The sequence below is a fragment of the Plasmodium brasilianum genome, chromosome 10, assembly GCF_023973825.1.
Source record: "Plasmodium brasilianum strain Bolivian I chromosome 10, whole genome shotgun sequence".
NCBI classification, from domain to species: Eukaryota; Apicomplexa; class Aconoidasida; order Haemosporida; family Plasmodiidae; genus Plasmodium; species Plasmodium brasilianum.
This window is the reverse complement of record NC_090123.1, coordinates 1,163,659-1,179,936: the sequence shown is the minus strand read 5'-3', so window position 1 is coordinate 1,179,936 and position 16,278 is coordinate 1,163,659. Positions and strand designations below refer to the sequence as shown.

At 31.7% G+C, this 16,278-nt stretch overlaps 2 protein-coding genes across 2 annotated transcripts; one reads left to right on the top strand and one right to left on the bottom strand.

Moving 5' to 3' along the window:
* Window positions 1-206: 206 nt before the first annotated feature.
* MKS88_003296 (chromodomain-helicase-DNA-binding protein 1-like protein) lies at window positions 207-11,135 on the top strand (the record flags this gene model as incomplete). Its single annotated transcript, XM_067216375.1, has 3 exons — window positions 207-10,529; window positions 10,645-10,777; window positions 11,038-11,135. The coding sequence occupies 3 exons, from the start codon at window positions 207-209 to the stop codon at window positions 11,133-11,135; spliced, it is 10,554 nt and encodes a 3,517-aa protein (XP_067073028.1).
* Window positions 11,136-12,366: 1,231 nt separating this feature from the next.
* MKS88_003295 (uncharacterized protein) lies at window positions 12,367-15,456 on the bottom strand (the record flags this gene model as incomplete). Its single annotated transcript, XM_067216374.1, has 3 exons — window positions 12,367-12,919; window positions 13,038-14,876; window positions 15,239-15,456. The coding sequence occupies 3 exons, from the start codon at window positions 15,454-15,456 to the stop codon at window positions 12,367-12,369; spliced, it is 2,610 nt and encodes an 869-aa protein (XP_067073027.1).
* Between the last annotated feature and the right edge of the window lie 822 nt (window positions 15,457-16,278).

Below are 16,278 nucleotides of genomic sequence, written 5' to 3'. Positions count from 1 at the left end.
ATAAATATATACAAATACGTATGTATGTATGTATGTATGTATACTTGGGTGCAGATACATGTGTATAGATAAGTGTGTATAGATACGAGTGTATAACTACGTATATATTACGACATGTATATATAATATATATATATATATATATATATATATAATAGAGCGCGTGTGATGCACTTGTTTGGCCTTAGCATATTTACAAAAAAAGGATGGATAATTTTGCACATAATAATTGCCAAAATGATAATGTATTGAATGATAACAAAAACAGTAATAATTTAATGTCAAATTTTTCAACTAGTGAATCAACGGTTGATGGAATTAATACATCAGTAAAAAATTTGGTAATTTTGAGTCCAAATAAAAACACCAAGTCGCTTGAAAATATATCAAACTCGGTGAACACCATGAGCAGCAACAGTAACAACGGCAGTAACAGTAGCGTGAACAGCAGCTTGAACATCAGCAGTAACAATATGAATGTAAATGTAGGGAGAGATACAGGGCATTATAACAGTATTGTGGATATCGAACATTCCAATATGAAAAATGTTACACCAAATTACTTGAACCAAGTTAATAATAATAGTAGTAATAACCACAGTAATGCCAGTATCATTAACAATATGAATAACAATATGAACAACACTAGTAGTAGTAACGTGATGTGCCCCCCCGTGTACTTGAGCAATTCTACGAATATGAGCAACGTGAACTTGTCAAAGAACAACACTTTTAATAATGGCATGTCGAATAATGACACGACCATTAGTATAACGAATAGTTTATTAAATAATAACGAGCAGAATATGCAGATGAGGCAGCAGATAGGAATAATCAAAAATGGAGGTGGGGGGTTGCACGACTCTTACCAAAAATCATTTTTATCGTCATATAATATGAACAATATTTCCATGAATTCAATGAATCATCATCTTTTAAATAATAATGTTGTAAATAGATATAGCACCATGAATAATTATTCACCCCTTCAAGATATCAGTTCCAATGCGCTTATGGCAAATATGAAGTCCGCCGTGCATGGTGGCAGCAGTAATAGCAGTGGTAATAATAATAATAGTAGTAGTAGTAATAATAATAATAATAATAATAATAATAGTAATAGTAATAACAATAATAATAGTAATAATAACAGCAACATCAACAGCAACAGTATTAGCAGTAATGATGTGAAGCCAAATAACAAAGACCTAAATTTTATGACACATAATAACATAAAACAAAATAATTTTATAAATAACAATGTGTGCTATCAAAGAAATGATATGCTTTTACGAAATAATTCAAACACGTTTAACATGCATGGTAATTACTATCCTTCGTATGTAAACAATGGGTTATATGGATCATCGTCTAACTGTTTCAAAGCAAATATGAATATAATGAATAGTAATAATCCATCTTTAAGTAATTACAATCACCATCCCAACACCTCCTCCACTTTTGAAAATGCTGCAAAAAGTGGTAGTAACAGTAATAATCATATTAGTAATAATAGCATGAATAACGCTAGTAATAATATTGGTGGTAGTAATAACATTGGTGGTAGTAATAACATTGGTGGTAGTAATAACATTGGTGGTAGTAATAATATTGGTGGTAGTAATAACATTGGTGGTAGTAATAACATTGGTGGTAGTAATAACATTGGTGGTAGTAATAACATTGGTGGTAATAGTAATAACGTAAGTAATAGTAGTAGTACGAATAATTATTCCAGTAATCTAAATACACCAAATTATGTGGATAACATTAATTGTAATGCGCTAGGTATGTTAAGCAAGGGTATACCAGGGGGAATAGTAGTAGGAGGAGGTATAGATAAGTCAATGCAAATGAAGCCCTCTCCTAATAATATGAGTTCAAATAGTTTGAACATGAATAATGGGCATATGATAAATGGTGTAAGTGATAATGGAGGTATGCATAACAGCAACAATAATTCCAACTCGAACGTAAACAAAAGTCATCTAGGTACAGACGCATCAGGCTTACCAAATAACGTAATTATGAATATGGTTAACAACAATATAATTTTAAATAATAAAATGATGAATAACATGATGATGAATAGTACTAATAGTAACAATAAAAACATTAGTAACATGATGATGAATAGCAGTACGAATATTAAAGGTATTGGAAGCATATGTAATATAGCAACCTATAGGAAAAATAACATGTTAGATAATAAATCTAATAATGTAGGAGATGTTAATAGTAATATACGATTTCATCCCATGAATAATATGTATAATAATAAACTGCTATCATACAATAACAATTTAAACGAATATCCGTATGATAACTTTTCAATGAACCACATGACTTTAAAAAGTAGTGATGATGGTAGTGTTATTAACAAGGATAAAAATGCAAAGGAGGAAATTCTGACAAATGGGAAAAAGGGAATGACGACAGCAACCGGAAGAGTAATTGGTGGTAGTAATAGTTTATCTTTGAAAGATAATAAAGCTGCTTCTTCTGTGATGCCAAAATCTAGAAAGAACAAAGGAGCAGCAGTAGCAGCAGACAGTTATATTTCAAATGGAATTTTGATGAACAATAGTCTAGATACAGGTGCTTATAAAAAGCATAAACATATCGACATGGAGGGGAGTCATAAAATGAAAGAAGCAAAAAATGAAATGAAGGATCTAGGAAGTAATAACTTTGAAATGATGGGTAATGTGGGGAGCATGCACGTTATGGGCGGTATGAGCAATATGGGAGGTATGAACAATATGAGCAGTATGAACAACATGAACAGTATAAAAAATATGAACAGTGCAAATAATGCATATTCGCTGTTCCCCAATTATAATGTAAAATATCCCATGAACGTTGACATGTTTAATAATTTGAATTCATATAATATTCAGAACAAGGGTAATATGAATAACAGCAGTAATAATAATTTTCAAAACTTAAACATAATTAATAGTATAAATGACATGAACAGTGCATATAATAATATGAACAAAATGACGAACATAAATAATTATAATATTATAAATACATATGGAGGGGGGGACAATAGGTATAATAATAATAATAATATGAGCAATATTGGTAGTAACAATAACATCAGCAGTATGAGCGGTATTAGTGGCATGAGCAGTATTAATAACAATATTAACAGCATTAACGGAATTAGCGGTATTAGTAATAATAACAGTGCGTTAAAATCAATGGACAGCGGGAAGTCTTTTAACGAGTCGCTCCTTAGTAATAATAACAACAGTGCACATAATGGTAATAATAACCTAAGTAATATTATAAACATAAATAATATAAATAATTATAACAATATGAATAATTATATAAACAATCGCAATTATGCAAACGATATTAATATGAGAATATTAAACAGCAGGAATAATAACATTATGCCTGCGCATATGGGTGGTGGTGGTAGTAGCTATCATATGAATATAGACCAGTTCAAGAATGAAGAAGAGTTTAACAGCGGTAGCGTCAACAATAGCAGTAATAATAACAATAGTAGCAACCCTAACAATAACAATAATAATAATAATAAGAGTAATAGTAACAGTAATAGTAATAGTAATAGCAATAATAATAGTAATAGCAATAATATTAGTAATTGTAATAGTATGATGATGATGAGCCACATAAACAGCATGAGCATGGGTAGTAGCAACATTAATCATCTTGTAGGTAGTACGAATAATAATAACAAGTACCAAAGGAAGAACACTAATAATAATGGCCCAGGGAGACAATCGACAAAAACAAAGAAATCAGATATGAACAAGAAAGAAAAAAAAAAAAAAAAGAAAAAAAAAAATGTTAGTACTTTAATTGGATCTGAAGATGACAATGATGATGATAACGAATTGTATGTTAATTCATATGTAAAAAAAGCTGCTACAAAAAATGGTAATAAGAAATCATTACAATATGATGCATTTGATGAAAAATATAATGAGAAAGCTCGAAGAAATGAAAAAAATGATATTTTTGTTTCACCTAATATTGGAGTAGTAGAAGGAGGAAGAACAAATTTAAGAGAAAGAAGGAAAGTGTATAATTATGCCCAGATGGATAATTATTTTGAAACCGATGAAGAGGATAAAAAAGTAGATGAAGAGAAATATTTGTTAAAGCAAGAGAAGCAGAGCATGGGAGGAATAGACCGAGTCTTACACCACAGGAAAATTATTGATTATGATAATATTAATAACATAAAGAATAACCCCTTTCTGCACATCAATAAGAAGGGTAATAATAAGTCAACCGATGCGTCCACTGGCGCCAATGATGACAAGGTCGCCGTGGTCAGCCGTACAGCGGTTGGTAGTCAGGTGATTGGTGATGTAGCAGTTGCTGGAAATGTAAATGGTGCCAGTTCTCTCAATGCGGAGGGAGGAGTAACCGTTGGTGGAAATGAGAACGTAAACGAGAGCAGCAATAGTAATGTTGAGGGAGGAAATGACAAAGTAGCGATGTTGGCTAGTGCTACAGTTAGCGGTGAAACAAATGTAGATAATGAGGATGGAAACTTGGATGATTTTTATGAAGAAGAAGATATTGTTGATGTAAATGAAGTAGAATTTTTGATAAAATGGATTGGCAAATCACATATTCATAATTTTTTTTGTACATACGATTATTTAAAGCATTTTAATGGTTTAAAGAAAGTAGACAATTATATTAAAAAAATAAAATTGTCTTTTCAAAAGAGGAAGTATATGACTGCTGATGAAATAGAGCAGGAAAAGATATACACGGAAATAAAGAAGCAAATAGAAATGGATGCAATACATGCAGAAAGAATAGTAACACATAAGATAAGTGAAACAACAAATGAACAATTATTTTTAGTGAAATGGATGAGTTGTGCATATGACCAGTGTACAGAAGAAACAAAACAAACGCTGATAGATCATGGTTTTGAAAATTTAATTGATGAATACTTTGATAGAGAGAATAAAATATATGGAATGAAGGCAATTTCGAGTGTATGGAATAGAGGACCTTTGACAGCAACCAAATTTGATCCATATAATGAAACTCCTTTTTATTTAAATGCAAAGAAGTTAAGAGCATATCAGTTAACAGGTTTAAATTGGATAGTAAGTAGAATGAAAAGAAATTTAAGTGTATTATTAGCAGATGAAATGGGATTAGGTAAAACAGTACAAACGATTGCAGTTGTTGGTCATATGTTATACAAAGAGAAACTAGTAGGACCATATTTAGTAATAGTTCCACAGTCTACGGTTGACAATTGGTTAAATGAGTTTAAGAGTTGGTTACCCCAGGCTAATGTGGTATGTTACCATGGGAATGCAGTAAGTAGAGAATTAATAAGGACACATGAGTTAAAGAAAGTGTATGTACCAAATAAAGGTTATAGATACAAATTTGATGTGTGTATTACTACACCATCAATACTAAATAGTGTGAGTGATGTAGAGTTATTGAAAAAAATGCCATGGCAATTAATGGTTGTGGATGAAGCACATCAATTGAAGAATAGACAATCAAAAAGATTTATAGAATTAAAACAATTTATGGCAGAATCGAAGCTTTTATTAAGTGGAACCCCCTTACATAACAATTTAGAAGAATTATGGACCTTATTACATTTCTTAAACCCACAGCAATATACATATTATGAATCCTTTCAAAAAAAATATAATGAAATTGAAAACACGAGTTTAATTGGTGAGGCTAAACAAAAACAACTAATACAATTGCAGCATGAATTACATGAGGTTATTTTAAGAAGAGTGAAAAAGGATGTAGAAAAGTCTTTGCCAAATAAAGTGGAAAGGATATTAAGGGTTGAATTATCCCCAATACAAATAGAATTTTATAAGAACATTTTAACCAAAAATTATGAACAACTAGCCAAAGCTTCTGGGGGTGCTAAAAATTCTCTACAAAATATATGTATGGAATTAAAAAAAGTGTGTAATCATCCATTTTTGTGTTGTGAACCAATAGATAAGGATGAATATAAAGAACGACTAGTGTACTCAAGTGGTAAGATATGTCTATTAGAGAAATTGTTAATAAGATTAAAAGAAAGAGGAAATCGTGTTCTAATTTTTTCACAAATGGTAAAGATGTTAAACATCTTGAGTGAATACTTAACACTTCGAGGTTTTAAACATCAACGATTAGATGGAACTATGACAAAAGAAATGAGAAAAAAAGCAATGAATCATTTTAATAGTAAAAATTCTGATGATTTTGTATTTCTATTATCTACGAAAGCAGGAGGATTAGGAATTAATTTAACCTCCGCAGATACTGTTATTATCTATGACTCAGATTGGAATCCACAGAACGATTTACAAGCAGGTGCTAGAGCACATCGTATTGGTCAGACCAAGACAGTTCAAATATACCGTTTAGTAACAAAAGATTCTATTGAACAAACCATTTTAGAAAGAGCAAAGGTGAAGATGGTATTAGACACATTAGTTGTACAAGGATTAAATAAGAAGCAAAATGACAATGTGAATTACATTGGTGCAGAAGGTGGAAGTGCATCCAATGGTTTTACAAGAGAAGAACTATCAAAAATTTTAAAATTTGGTGCTCAAAAATTATGGGAAAAAAATAGCTCTAAATATTCCCCACAAAAAATGGATGAAGAGAAAGTAGAAGAAGAGGAAAATGTAATCAAAGGAGTAGATGTAGATTTGGATAAAATTTTAGAAGAAGCAGAAGCAAATGAAAATGCAAATAATGCAAATAAGGATTTAAATTCAGAACTGAATAGTTTACAAAATGCCAATAACTTTTTTAATAGTAATAATAATAACTTGTTTGGAAATACAAACAATAGTACTGGTACAAGCGGAGGAGGAGGAATAGCAGACGATCTACTCAGCTCGTATAATAATATTACAGAATTTAAATATGAACCACCAGCAAATTTAAAAAGTAATATATATAATGATTCAACTAAAGCAGATGAATTAGATGAAGAGGAAAATGATAAAGATTTCTGGGATAAGACTATACCATTAGAGGAAAGATTAAAACTGAAGAGGATGAAAGAAGAAGAATTATTAATACATGTACCTAGGAAAACTAGAACAAGAGATATGAGAAATGTGTATGTAGAAATAAGTACACCTACTACTGGTCATAATAATGGAACAAATAACAATATGCTTGATGATGATGATGATGATGATAGTGAAGAATATACTGTCAAATATCATAAGAGAAATAAAAATGTGAAAAAGAAAAGGAGAAGAAGGACATCTACACATATTACTGAAAAGGACAAGTTCCGCTTATATAGATCTCTCTTAAAATTTGGAAACCCAGTTTTGCGTTTAGATGATATACGAGAGGATGCAAAATTAGTTAAAGTCGATAAGAATGTTATTCTCACGGAGTTGAACAGCATAGTAGACACATGCAAAGAGATAGTAGAGAGAGTATCTAAAGAGAACACAAACAATAACAGCATCAACATCAATAACAGTAACATAAACAGTAACAACAACAACAGCAATGACAATAACAACATGATAGTGATGATGAAATCGGAAGATGTTGTCCATCCCCGACGAACTGATGAGGACACACTCGAGAGGGAAAACGACGTGGGTGCGGATGATGAGGATGATGATAATGATGGAGATGTGAAAGGGGAAGTGATGAAGGATAAAGATGAAGAACAGGGTAAGGAGAAAAGGAAGAGGATGAAGAGCGGGACAACTGACAACGGCAACGATAAAGTAATGGTAACACCATGTGATGATTTGAATAAAAAGAAGCAGGAAGTAGAGGAGGGTGTTGATAAGGACAACATAAAGGGGGAAGAACATGTTGAAAGTGATGCCAATTGTGAAATTGGCGAGAAGGAGCACAAAGGGAATGAAGAAGTAGGGGAAGAAGAAGCTGTAAGAGAAGTCGAAGGAAGAGAAGATAAAGAAGCGGAGGAAGAAGAGCAAGGCGAGGAAATAAAAAATAAGGACGGAGTTACAAGCATGCTATCGGCAGATGGAGAACAAAACGATAATAATATAAAAACGAAGGAAGTGGGATGTAAAATAAAGAAAGACAGTGGTACGAGTGGAAGTAGTGGTGGCACTGTTGCAAGTGATACTTTTACAAAGTTTATGGGATCAATGAAAACGAATGGAGTGGAGGAAGAGGGAGAAGAGAAATTCCTGGTTAAGGGTCAGATTAAAGACGAGGTTAAATGCCAGGTTAAGGATGAAGTAAAGAACGAAGTTAAAAGCGAGATAAAGGGAGAGATTATGGAGGAGGTGAAGAACGAAGCGGACAAAGTTGGTGATTCGAACAAATTCAACGAGTTCTTAAATGGTAAGGACAATGAAAATCTGTCCAATGATGAAAGCGATTCAAATATCAAGATAAAAGGTAGTGAACGAATAAGGAAAATAGATGCTTATACATTTTATATAGGTACGAATAGAGCAAATGCTATAGATCTTTGTCAACGATTGCAATTATTTAAAAGTTTACACGATTTTATTAAAGAACAAAATAATGATAATGAATACAGCTTTAAATTACCGTTAAAAGCGAATACTACTAATGTAACACCTGACTCTGTGCAGGATAAAAATGCAAAAAGTGGTAAAGGAAAAGGTAAAAAGGAAGAAGAGGTTAATGGAACAGGAACGGAGGGAGTTACTGAAACGGTTGTACATACCTTTTCATCTCTGACCGTAGATGTGAATGCTACAACAACAGTTGAAACTACTGGAGGTGCAGCAAATGGAGCAGAAACCGGAGCAATAACGGGTGGAGATACAGCAATCGGATCAACAACTGGAGTAACTATCCCCGACGATTCGGAAAATTATTTGAAGTTAAAATTGCCCGATTACATATTCAACCATTTAAGAGATTTAGCGACAAAAGATGTAAAGGCTTGGTCAAAGGAGGATGATGAAAATTTAATTAAAGGAGTATATGTATACGGTTTTGGTGCATTTAATGAAATATGTGCAGATGTAAATTTAAATCTAGCTCATATGAAAAACATTAAATGCGATAAGGTTAAAATGAGGTGTGTACGAATATTAAAAATGATTGACGAATATAACTCTAGTAATAAGAGAGAAACGACTAGTAAGAAGCGAAGAAGGACTAGAAGTAGAAATAAGAATAGTGAAGGGGTAAAAGAGGAGAAGAGTAGTAATAGAGGTTTGAGTAGTCGTAACAACATTACGAAAGATGAAAAATCGGAAGAAAACAGCAATAACAATAACAGTAATAATAATAATAATAACAATAGTAGTAGTAATAATCCTAATGCAATGGGTAGTGGTGGTGGCGGTAACAGGCAAAATCACTACGGAAGAAGAAGCAGCGAAAGGGTAAAAACGGCTAACTTGTTTGAGGAAAGAGAAACTAATGAAGAGGAGGTTGTAGTAAAGAGAAGAGCAGTGGGATCTGGTTTGAAAAAAGGGGAGAAGGATAATGTCAATAATAATTACGGAGGTGGAGTAGGAGGTATTCATGCAAATGCCTTGTCGGGTCGTCAAGATATTGAAACGCTCGCACATGAAAAAAAAAGAGGAGCAAAAGTAGTTTCATTACGAAATGAAAGTAACAAAAGTGGAAAAAGCAGCAAAAATGATAAAACCGGAAAAAGCGGCAAAAGTGGAAAAATCGGAAAAAGCGGAAAAAGTAGTAACACTAATGGGAACGGACAAAGTAGCATCAGCGGCATCGGAAATTTAAACAGTATCAGCATGAACAACAACAACTGTGTTAGTAATGGTAACGATATTAAGAACAATTGTATGGACTCATCTGAGTACTCCTCATCGAACGAAAACAAAAATAAACGTGGTAAAAAGAAAAACATTGAGGATGAAAATGACGGCAAAGATAGAGAAGATGAAGAAGATGAGGAAGAAGATGAGGAAGACGATGACGATGAGGAAGATGATGACGGTAGTGGAGGTAATAACAATATTGTAAGGAGGAGTTATAGAAAGAGTAATAAGAACCAGTTATACGAAAATCATAAAGTTATTAGAAGAAGAAGCACAAGATCGCGAAAAAGTAATAACGATTCTGTTGTAGGTAGCGAAGGAGTAATTAACAATGAACAAGAAAATTTTGAAAAAAATAGTTATGACAGTGAAGAGGAACAACAAGAACAACAAGAAGAGGAAAAAGGAGAAGAAGAAGGAGAAGGAGAAGGAGAAGGAGAAGAAGAAGAAGAAGATGGAGGAGATGAAAGGAAAAAAGAAAAAAAAAATCAAAAAAGAAAAAAAAAAAAAAGAAAATTAACAGAAGATGAAATTCTAAATAAAATAAAACATTGTAATATAAAAGAAATGAACCAACATAGTATAAATAAATTAGCAAAAAAATATGTAAAGAAATATAAAAAGTTGTTGAAGGTTGTAAAGAAAGTCGTACATTCCAATGATGGAACAGCAATTGAAGAGTCAGATATAGCAATTACTTCAAAAAAAATTGATGATTTTATTTTGTTTATTGGTAAGTACATTGAGAAATTAAGAGATGTATGTCCGGACGATGAGTGTACAGAGATACTGAGTAAATCCGGATGGGAATATGTGTCGAAATTTATGAACGAGTCATGTGAAAATTTAAAAAAAAAATTTGAGCAACTGAAAGTGGCAAACCCCAAGGGGGAAGAACAGTAGTAGTAGTAGTAGTAGTAGTAGTAGAAGCAGTAGTAGAAGCAGTAGTAGCAGTAGTAGAAGCAGTAGTAGCAGTAGTAGAAGCAGTAGTAGCAGTAGTAGAAGCAGTAATAATTACTAAATAACGGAGGATATACATGCATTTTTTTTTATTTTAACAATATCTTGATTTTAAACCATTAGGCAGGATAGCTACTTGGAAATTAAAACATCAAAAACTGTATTCAAAAAGAAGAATGCTGTACCGTATTAGATAGATGCATTATTTTTCCGTTGAAAAAACTTGAGGAAATTGGGAATGTTGGAAATATTGGGAACGTCAGATAGAGACTTATGGCGACACGAGCAAATCTATTTTTAAAACCAGATCAGTGTGATAAGACTCATGTGGAAAATGAACAAAAGTGGCTGACAAGAAAAGGGGAGAGAGGAAGAGAAAAGAAAGCTGATAAAAGGGACAAGTAACCAAATGTTTAGATATAAGCAGCAATAACTAGAAATAAGAAGTGTTAAGTGGGAGAATTGCGTATTCAGCAGTTTGACCGGATAAAAAAATAATAAAATAATAATAATAATAGTAATAATAGTAATAATAGTAAAATAGTAATAGTAACAGAAAAACAGTAACAGTAATGTGAATGGTTTGGATTAATAACACAAAAAGGAGTACATATGGTAATGCTACTGAATACCCTTTTCAAAATGACAACATAAAAATTGTAATTAGTCTTTTTAGCGTGCAAGTGTTACATACCTCTGTATACGTTTTACTACGCTCGCATAGGAGTATTTATCAACTTTAAGAATACGCAACATGGCGTTTCCACATGCAAGTTAACGTAGTTTCCAAAAATTTTTTACATAAATTATATTACCTATGTATACATATATGTGAGCCTTTTAAAAGGATTTATATAAATACAAATTGTTAAAACGAATATAGACGTCGCGTACATTTTACCGAGTTGTTTTTACATTTTCTATTGCGATATCTTATTTGCAGTTTTATTTGTAGTCTTTCTTTTAATTGTTTTTATTTATATTTAATTGAGAAAAGTTATAAACGACCAAAAAGAACAAAAAAAAAAAAAAATAAGAAAATAAGAATCAAGTGTACCACATCCGCACATGCTTTTTATTTCCCTCTACCTATAATAAAACTTTTTACAAATGAAAAAATAAAACATTATTATTTTTATGCATTTTATTTTTTTTTTTTTTTTTTTTTTTATATACCGCATGTATGGACGCGTGTTGTATGCACCTAAATGTATATATATATATATGAGTAAATGCGCACACACCGCGTACATATGAGTATGTTCATGTTTTTATGTTTTATCGTACCCTGTGTTTAATTTTTTTTTTTTTTACATTTTATGTAATAATGTAAAATACAGAACTTTCTTAACCTTACCAATAATTTTTTTCTAATTTAAACATATTTTTTATTTTCCTCCATATGATTCGAAAGGGGATAAAAAACATCGTGCGCTAGTGTTTGTGTGGTGGTGGTTATTGCCCACAAGCCAAGTGCATACCGTGTCATACCATGTGGTTGTTATGTAATATATATATATATATGTATATATGTAAATGCCTGTATGAATACTTAAAGTATTATTGCATTACTTTCTTTAACAAGGTGGGAGAGAGAGCTTGGTATGCAGTGGGTTGGGGGGGAAGTATCCCCATACTATAGGTAAAAGAGAAATGCCTTCTTTTTATGCTGTAGTGATCTTTTCCAAATTTGATGGGAGCTCTTTTCAATCTTTTCAACATCGCTAAGCGAAAATTCGTTGTTATCATTCAAAGATGTTGTGTCCTCATTATTACCACCCATGTTAAGCAGTTGGTAGTAATTTTCATTTGAATTTTTTAATAGTTGTTTCCTTTCTGAAGCTAAGTGATAATGTTTATGTTGAAGTAGATTCACTTCTTTACCTGGGGTATCTTTCTTCTCATTTTTGTTGGTATCATCCATGTTCTTTATATAGTGATAATCTTTTTCGGAGTTAAATAATGTCGTTTCATCCTCTGTTTGTAGAGAAGAGGCAGAGGGAGACACTGATTTTAAGTTATTGCTAATATTTTTACCATTACTACCACCATTTTTATTACTATTATTACTACCATCGTAGTTTTTATTTTCATTTTTGTTATCTTTTTTATTTTCTTTTTCATTTGTTTTCTTCTCTTTTTCTTTTTTTTTTTTTTTTTTGCTATTGCACTTGATGCCGATTGAGGTGCTCTTTCCCGAAAAATAATATTTCCACGAAGAGAAAATTTCCCCTCATTAAGTGGTATTGCTTCACAAATGCCCACTGATAACTTTTTTTTTTTTTTTTTCTAATCATGTATTCTGACCAGTTACAACTTGACCCCTTTTTATTTTCATGTGCTATGACTGATTCGTATTTACTACTATTGTATTGTGGTAAAGACCACATTTTTCTATTCTCCATAAAATATGAAGAATATGCCATTTTGTCAGAGTTCTTTTGACAACACCACGTTCCGATATTACTAAAATGATTTGATAGTAGTGATATCTTTTCATAATTTTCCTCTTCACTTTTTGAAGTTAGGTTAAAACATGTCTTTCCATTTTGTGTATATCCATTATCACAATGTGTGACTTCCCCTTTGAACAGAGTTTCGTTTCTCAAATTGCTCCTTACACTTTTGTTGAATAGACTACCACTACTTCCACTATTTGTTACAAATACATGTTGAATGGTATTCGAAATACTGTTTCTTTTTTTACTTTCAAAAGAACTGCAATAAATAATATTCATATTGTTATTCTTATTTGTATCATCTCTTATTATCCTTCTTTCATTAGCATTTTTTTCGGTAGAACGAAAGTCTTCTTTGTTTTGTTTATTTATATCTATTTCTGCAAAATTAGACCAACTCCAACTTTTTCCTATTGGCTTTTCATAATGATACATATATTGGTTTATTATGTTATCATTTTCATTATGATGAATACTGTTGTTTTTGAAAAAGAGTTTATTTCTTCTGCATTTAACATGGATTGCATCACCTTCATTTGGATTCCCCCTCTTCTGCTGTACCTTCATCTCTTCGTTGCTTACCACTTTACCATGAATACTTTGTTCATCTGAAGATGTACAATTTTTTTTTTTTTTTTTTTTTCCAGTACCCTGTAGTTTGCTATCTATTTCATTCGCAAGTACACCACAGTCGTTTTTCGAAATAGCACTTGTGTCAAAAAAATTAAGAGAAAATTTCTCTTTCCTCAATGTGAAATCATTGTTATCTTCCTCACTAGGTGCTACTTCCATTTCGCAGGTGTTCCCGGCATACCCCTCCTCTATTTTACTACTATATGACTTCTTATCATCGTGTATATGTATGTTATTGCTTTTGTGCATGCTGTAAGATTTATATTTATTTTCATCATAGGTCCTTCGCATCTTTTTTAAATTTTCTCCCGGTAGTCCATGCCCTGAGATAACGTATCCCCTATCAAGCAAAGGATAACCCCTTTGTCGGTTATCACTTAGCTGAATGACGACTTTCTGCGTATCATTTTGGCCGATGGCACCTTCCCCGTTACATTTATAATCTCCCTTTACTTGTAAGCTGCTAGTTCTAGCGAATGGATCACTTTCAAGAGGTATTTGCACGTCTTCCTGCATATCCTGCTCTTCCTGGTGGTGGTCCTCATGCTTTCCCTTCCTAGGAACATCCTCCGTTATTTCTTTTATGAAAATGATTTCATCATCGGTATATAAGCTATATTTTAAATTATTTTTTTTGTATATAATATGCTGAGGAATTTTAAGCGAATTTGAATTTTTACTAATAATGGAGTATTTTCTATCAATGTACGAACTAAAATTTTGTTTATTTTTTTTTTTTTCACATTTACCTTCTTCATTTAAATCGTTGCGTTTTATTTGAATATTTTTATCATATCGAATTTCACTTATACTTTTCTGAAATCTTTTTCTTCTTAAATTTTCAACTTCTCCATCACTTGAAATTTTTTTAATATCATAGTCTTCAAAGTAACATCCCCATGTTTTTAAAAAGGGGTTTAGAAAGTTTATATCCGTTTGAATGTAAGTGTTTTTAAATTTTTTTCCTTTTTTCCTTTTACTCAGTATTTTATCTAGTTCTATGTAGAAGTTTTTGTTCGGCTGTGTTTCTTGTCTATTTTTGAGAAGTTCGCACCTAGAAATGAGACACATGAGGGCGCGAACATGTTCCTCTGTCGGTTCATTTGATTGGAAGCACGTACGTACGCAAGTGAACTCGCGCATATATACACACATATACATACACGCATATACATACACGCATATACATACCTATATATACATACATATATATACATATATATACAGACATATATATACATATATATACATACATATATATACATACATATACATACATATATATACATACATATATATACATATACATACATATATATACATACATATATATACATATATATACATACACGTACGTACGTATACACACACATTCATATGCGCGCGTACGTTCCGGCGCTCCGTTTGTGCACTCACTTGACATTCAGGGCCCTTCTGATTTTTTCGCATTTTCCCTTTAAATGTTTTATTTTATTTCGGAGTTTTATATTTTCAACTGCAAACCAATTCTTATCACTTCTTTTATACTCAGAGGAAGGGGGGGTATCATCCCTCTCCTCCGTACTCTCCTTGGATATGCATGTGGAATCGTAAATTGTGGAGGAATGTGAAGAAAGGCTCCCCTGTGTTCCCATTATTATTGTCTACTATTTAAGAAAAAAAAAAAAAAAAAAAAGTTGGCTTTAAACGTATATTTTTATATAATAACTAAAATGGCTATTACGCGCTTGACGGGTTGGTAAACGGGAAAAATGGAGAAAAATGAGGGGGAGTAGAAGATGGGAAGTGGAGAAGAAGCAAAGTATAAGATGTAGAGGGGATAATTGGAAATCTAGATTAAATATGAAGCCACAGGAACAACTGTTGTATGTCGTGTGAGGTTATATCGAGAAGTTTACTTGAAGAACAAGAGCTCAAGCAAGAGAAAACAACAACATTAAAGGGGAATTATCCCATACAAACGCATGTAAATTTACGTAAATAGCAGTATATAGACATAAATATATGTAAATAGATGTAAATACTCATAAATACACATATATTGATATGTGTACATATTTATTTATTTATTTATAACAGTACTTGCTCTCACATGTAACCAAGTCCATATTTAAAAAAAAAAATAAAATAAAAAAAAGTTAATCGCACGTTAATGTTAAGTCTGCATGCACATTTTTAAAAATAAATAATTTTCAAAAAATATAAAAAATATATTTAAAACTTCTTAATGTGAGTAATATATACCTCTCAAAGGCATTTGACAGAACAAAAGTTTAAGAGAACAGTTAGAAATTATTTTAACCATATTTTTTATTTTTCTTCATCCTATTCCTTGCGCCACACAAGGGGTTATCTCCAAAGAAGGTTGTCTCCTTTTTCCGAAAAATAAAATAAAACAAAATGCAGCAAATTTAGCAAAATATAACATGATATATCAAAGTGTAACATAACATAAC